Genomic DNA, 4,713 nt, shown 5'->3' on the forward strand with positions numbered 1-4,713 from the left:
AGAGAGATGTGTGAACTCTTGTTAACTTTATTTCACATGTATCTATTACTATATTTTTAAAACTAATAAAGTTAATTCAATTCAGATATACTGTAAAATGTATTTATCTCAGGAGATATATGAATGATTTATTCCAGTTTTAGTATGTTATTGAAGTAAATATCTCTAAATCCTGAGTTTATGGCTTTAGTTTGTTGAGAAGATATCAAAGGCAATGGAATTTTCCTTTTATTCATTTTTTGAGCCTTACATTCTCTTAGATACAAATCTCTTGTTGACAAGAGATGTACCCCTTCCTGCCTTTATGGCTTGGCCTCAATCTCTTTGATAGGCTATGATGGCTTTTGCTCTGGAATAGCTAGTTTCAGCTTCATTTTGTCTATTTATAATTGTGTAGTTATAATGTCTTCTTCTTGTAAGAATCAGTTTTATTCTGGCAAAGTGAATATGCTCTTTGATTTCTTTTCTTATCTAAGACATTGTCTTGTTTTACTACTTATAATTTTTAGGTAAGGTTGTAAAGAATCTTTAATTAATTTTATCTATTTAGTTTAGTTGTTTTATTGTTCGACAGTCACATACTGAAATTTAAGGTAAATCTGTTGTGGATTTTAGTCAATGTAGTTTTTTTATATAACATATATATATAGTTTTAAAGATGTCTACTATTTATAAGAGTAACTAAATATGAAGAGGTAATACCGTTTCAATTAAAAGAAAATTGGGATATTAACTAACATTATCAAAAAAAAAAAAAAAAAAAATCAAATTAGTCAAACTGGCAAACGAAACTAGCCTAAATTTGACCTTAATTAACTTTGGTATTAGTATTAATGCACTCATATCATATGTCTATAAAATCCCAATTAACCTCACACAAAACCCACTTGTACTTACATCTTCTCCTTTCCAAACCAAGTCAAAAGCCTCCATAGTTCTGTAACCATGGAGCACTTGTACCTCACCCTCCTCCTCGCCTTCGTCTCTTTCGTCTCCCTCTCCCTCTTCATCATCTTCTACAAGCACAGATCTCCTTACGCCTACCCCAACTTACCTCCCGGAAAAATTGGCCTCCCCTTCGTCGGCGAGTCTCTCGAGTTTCTCTCCACTGGCTGGAAAGGCCACCCTGAGAAATTCATTTTCGATCGCATCGCCAGATACTCCTCCGTCATTTTCAAAACCAATCTTCTCGGAGAACCCGCCGCCGTCTTCTGCGGTGCAGCCTGCAACAAGTTCTTGTTCTCTAACGAGAACAAACTGGTGACCGCATGGTGGCCAAACTCAGTCAACAAGATCTTCCCCACGTCTCTTCAAACATCATCAATAGAAGAATCAAAGAAGATGAGAAAACTCCTTCCTCAGTTTCTGAAACCGGAAGCTTTGCAGAGATATATCGGGATCATGGATGGAATCGCCCAGCGGCATTTTGAGTCCGGGTGGGAGAATAAAGAAGAAGTTAAAGTTTTCCCTTTGGCGAAAAGCTATACTTTCTGGATTGCTTGTCGTTTGTTCATGAGCATTGAAGATCCTAACCATGTTGAGAGATTTGCAGAGCCGTTTCATCATTTAGCTTCTGGGGTGATTTCTATTCCCATTGATTTGCCGGGAACGGCGTTTAATCGAGGGATTAAGGCGTCGAATTTCATTAGGAAGGAGCTGTTGAAGATTATCAAGCAGAGAAAGATTGATCTTGGAAACGGTAGCGCATCACCGACTCAGGATATATTGTCTCACATGCTGTTGACGAGCGATGAGAGTGGACAGTTCATGAGCGAGCTGGACATTGCTGATAAGATTCTTGGGTTGCTGATCGGAGGACATGACACGGCCAGTGCTGCTTGTACTTTTATTGTCAAGTATCTTGCTGAGCTTCCCCATATTTATCAGAAAGTTTATGAAGGTATAATAAAACTTAAACATGTTCTTCCTTCTTCTTCTTCTTCTTGTTATTATTATTATTATTATTGTCTACCCTTTGCGGATGATTATGATTAACTTTGATTATTTCTTTTTTAAACATAATTTAAACACTCATAACAATATAATTAGTACTTTAATCAAAAATAAATAAACTTAATTTCTTGATAAAAACATATACAAAATACATAATTCGATTTGAACTCAACTCATAGGTAAATAAAAGTATAAACCATAAACTAACAGATTATTTCAAATACATATTAACAAATTTGAAATATATATTTGATTTTCTTTTGTTTACATATCTATTCAATAAAAAATTAAACTTTCAACTATTTAGTTACATCTTGTTTAGATAGTTAGTATTTGTACTTCTTTTTAGGAGAAAATGAGTTAGAAATAAATTGCATATTTTACATGTGACTTCCTTAAAAGTTTACTTATATTGTTATTAGTGTGGAATTATTGGAGTGTATTAATTCAACTATGGAGTTACGTAAAGTAATAATTATTAGTACAATCATGCACGACTAAGTAGGTTGGAAACATCATATACAGTATATATATATCCTAGTCTTAGCAATTCGCCAGCTTTATGGATATTCCACGTTGTCTTATATATTCCATTTGTCAATATTAAGCCGGCAGCAAGAAAGAACGTGATTACTTCAACCCCACTATTTTAAGATTATATATTTATTATTATGATAGATAATATATAATAATATAAAATCATCAGTATAGATAGTTGACTCTTTATAAATATTTTACGATATAATTGGGTTACCTGTACATATATATATATATATACACACACACAGAGCAAATGGAAATAGCAAAATCTAAAGCAGCTGGAGAGATGTTGAACTGGGATGACATACAGAAGATGAAATATTCATGGAACGTTGCATGTGAAGTTCTGAGACTTGCTCCACCTCTCCAAGGCGCATTTAGACAAGCCCTATATGACTTCATCTTCGACGGCTTCTCCATTCCCAAGGGTTGGAAGGTAACTTCCTCCTTCATTTTCTCTTCTTTCTAATAAGAAAATAAGTATCAATATGACCCAATATCTAAATTACTGATTTGGCAGACATGAAATAATAAAATCTATTACTTATACATTAATACAACTACAAGAAGCTATGTGATTAATAAGAAAATGGGTGTAAAATTTTATATTAAAAAAAAAAAAAAAATGTGACCCAGTATTCTAAATTAGTGAGTTGGTATAGAAAATTATAAAATATATAATTTATACATTAATACACATATCATGAGCAAATACGCTAGGTCTAGATTAAATTAAATAAGAAATTATAATTGAATATGAAAAGTTTAAGTTGGCAGAAAATGAACTAACTCTATTACTTTGAATTAGTAATAAAAAATGAGTATGAAATTAACATCTATTATTTATACATTAATACACCTATCACGAGCAAGGTCACTCGGTCTAGATTAAATTAACTAATAAATTATAATTGAATATTAAAAGTTTAAGCTGATTGAAAAAATGAATTAGTAAGAGCAAATTATGTAATTAAATTAATGCTGGTGCAGTTATACTGGAGTGCAAACTCTACACACAAAGATCCAGAGTGCTTTCCAGAGCCAGAAAAATTCGACCCAACAAGATTTGAAGGCAATGGTCCTGCACCCTACACCTTTGTTCCATTCGGAGGAGGTCCAAGAATGTGTCCTGGAAAAGAGTATGCAAGGCTCGAGATTTTGGTTTTCATGCATAATGTCATCAAGAGATTTAAGTGGGAGAAAGTGTTGCCCGACGAGAAAATTATCGTCGATCCAATGCCAGTCCCTGCGAAGGGCCTTCCTGTTCGCCTTTACCCTCATGCTCACGCTCTCTGAATCCATCCACCTATCCTCCCATAAAAATTATGTATCTACCTATATATATATATATAATACTCAAAGAAGAGCTTTTGTTTTTTTAAAAAGAAAACAAAATTGTTTCATTTGTAGTTGATGAGCAGTTCCACTGTATCTTGCACGATGTTCAAGTTGTTTACCAAATGTCACTTTCAGCTTTTGTATCGGATCATGTTACAAGTTAAAACATTCATTGTAAAACGATCTTAAATGTGTACTATAGAAGTACATACGTATGTATATCATATGTGCTGCAAGCATATATATATAATATGTACATGTAATATATAGAGAAATTTAAAAAAGATTACGTATGGAGTTTGAATAGCTTTTTTGCCATATCAAGTTTTAATAATATAAATACTTTAATATTGTTTTGAAAACTTGGAATCGCATAAAATTGATAATAAATTCTGATACGTGGGAAATTGATCTGCAACACTTTCAACGAGTAATCGTGAGAAGAAGAAGCAGAATCCACCATGGAAATGAGCCCGCAAGCTCATTGTTTCGAAGCACGAGATCAGGCTTAAGTAAGAGGTGACTCGTCAAGCTTAGCCCACGAGGAACTGACATGTTGCATGCATGTGTTAAAAATTCAAAGTAATAATTATTACATATTGTTATTTTTATATTTAAAATTTAGAAAAAGGAATTGACATGTTGATACTTTATAGTTTTACTTATAAATGCGCATATAAATATATATATATATATTGTTAAAAAATAAAAATAAAAAAAAAAAAAAGTGATAAAAGCAACAAAATTTTGAGATGAGGCGACAAGAAATATATACAAATAATAAAGACAGGCGACAAGGAAGTCTTATCTGTGGAAACAAATGGTAGGTGAGACAAACATTCTAATTTAAATTTTTCCGCATGACAAAAGTAAAACTGAGTC

The 4,713-nt window shown here is 32.5% G+C and overlaps 1 protein-coding gene across 1 annotated transcript; it reads left to right on the forward strand.

Annotated features, from left to right (window-relative positions):
* Window positions 1-860: 860 nt before the first annotated feature.
* LOC110811366 (beta-amyrin 28-monooxygenase-like) lies at window positions 861-4,149 on the forward strand. Its single transcript, XM_022037849.2, has 3 exons — window positions 861-1,900; window positions 2,742-2,929; window positions 3,484-4,149. The coding sequence occupies exons 1-3, from the start codon at window positions 946-948 to the stop codon at window positions 3,787-3,789; spliced, it is 1,449 nt and encodes a 482-aa protein (XP_021893541.1). The 5' UTR covers window positions 861-945; the 3' UTR covers window positions 3,790-4,149.
* Window positions 4,150-4,713: the final 564 nt, after the last annotated feature.

Source organism: Carica papaya, chromosome 7 (genome assembly GCF_054855325.1).
Source record: "Carica papaya isolate Zhongbai chromosome 7, ASM5485532v1, whole genome shotgun sequence".
NCBI lineage: Eukaryota > Viridiplantae > Streptophyta > Magnoliopsida > Brassicales > Caricaceae > Carica > Carica papaya.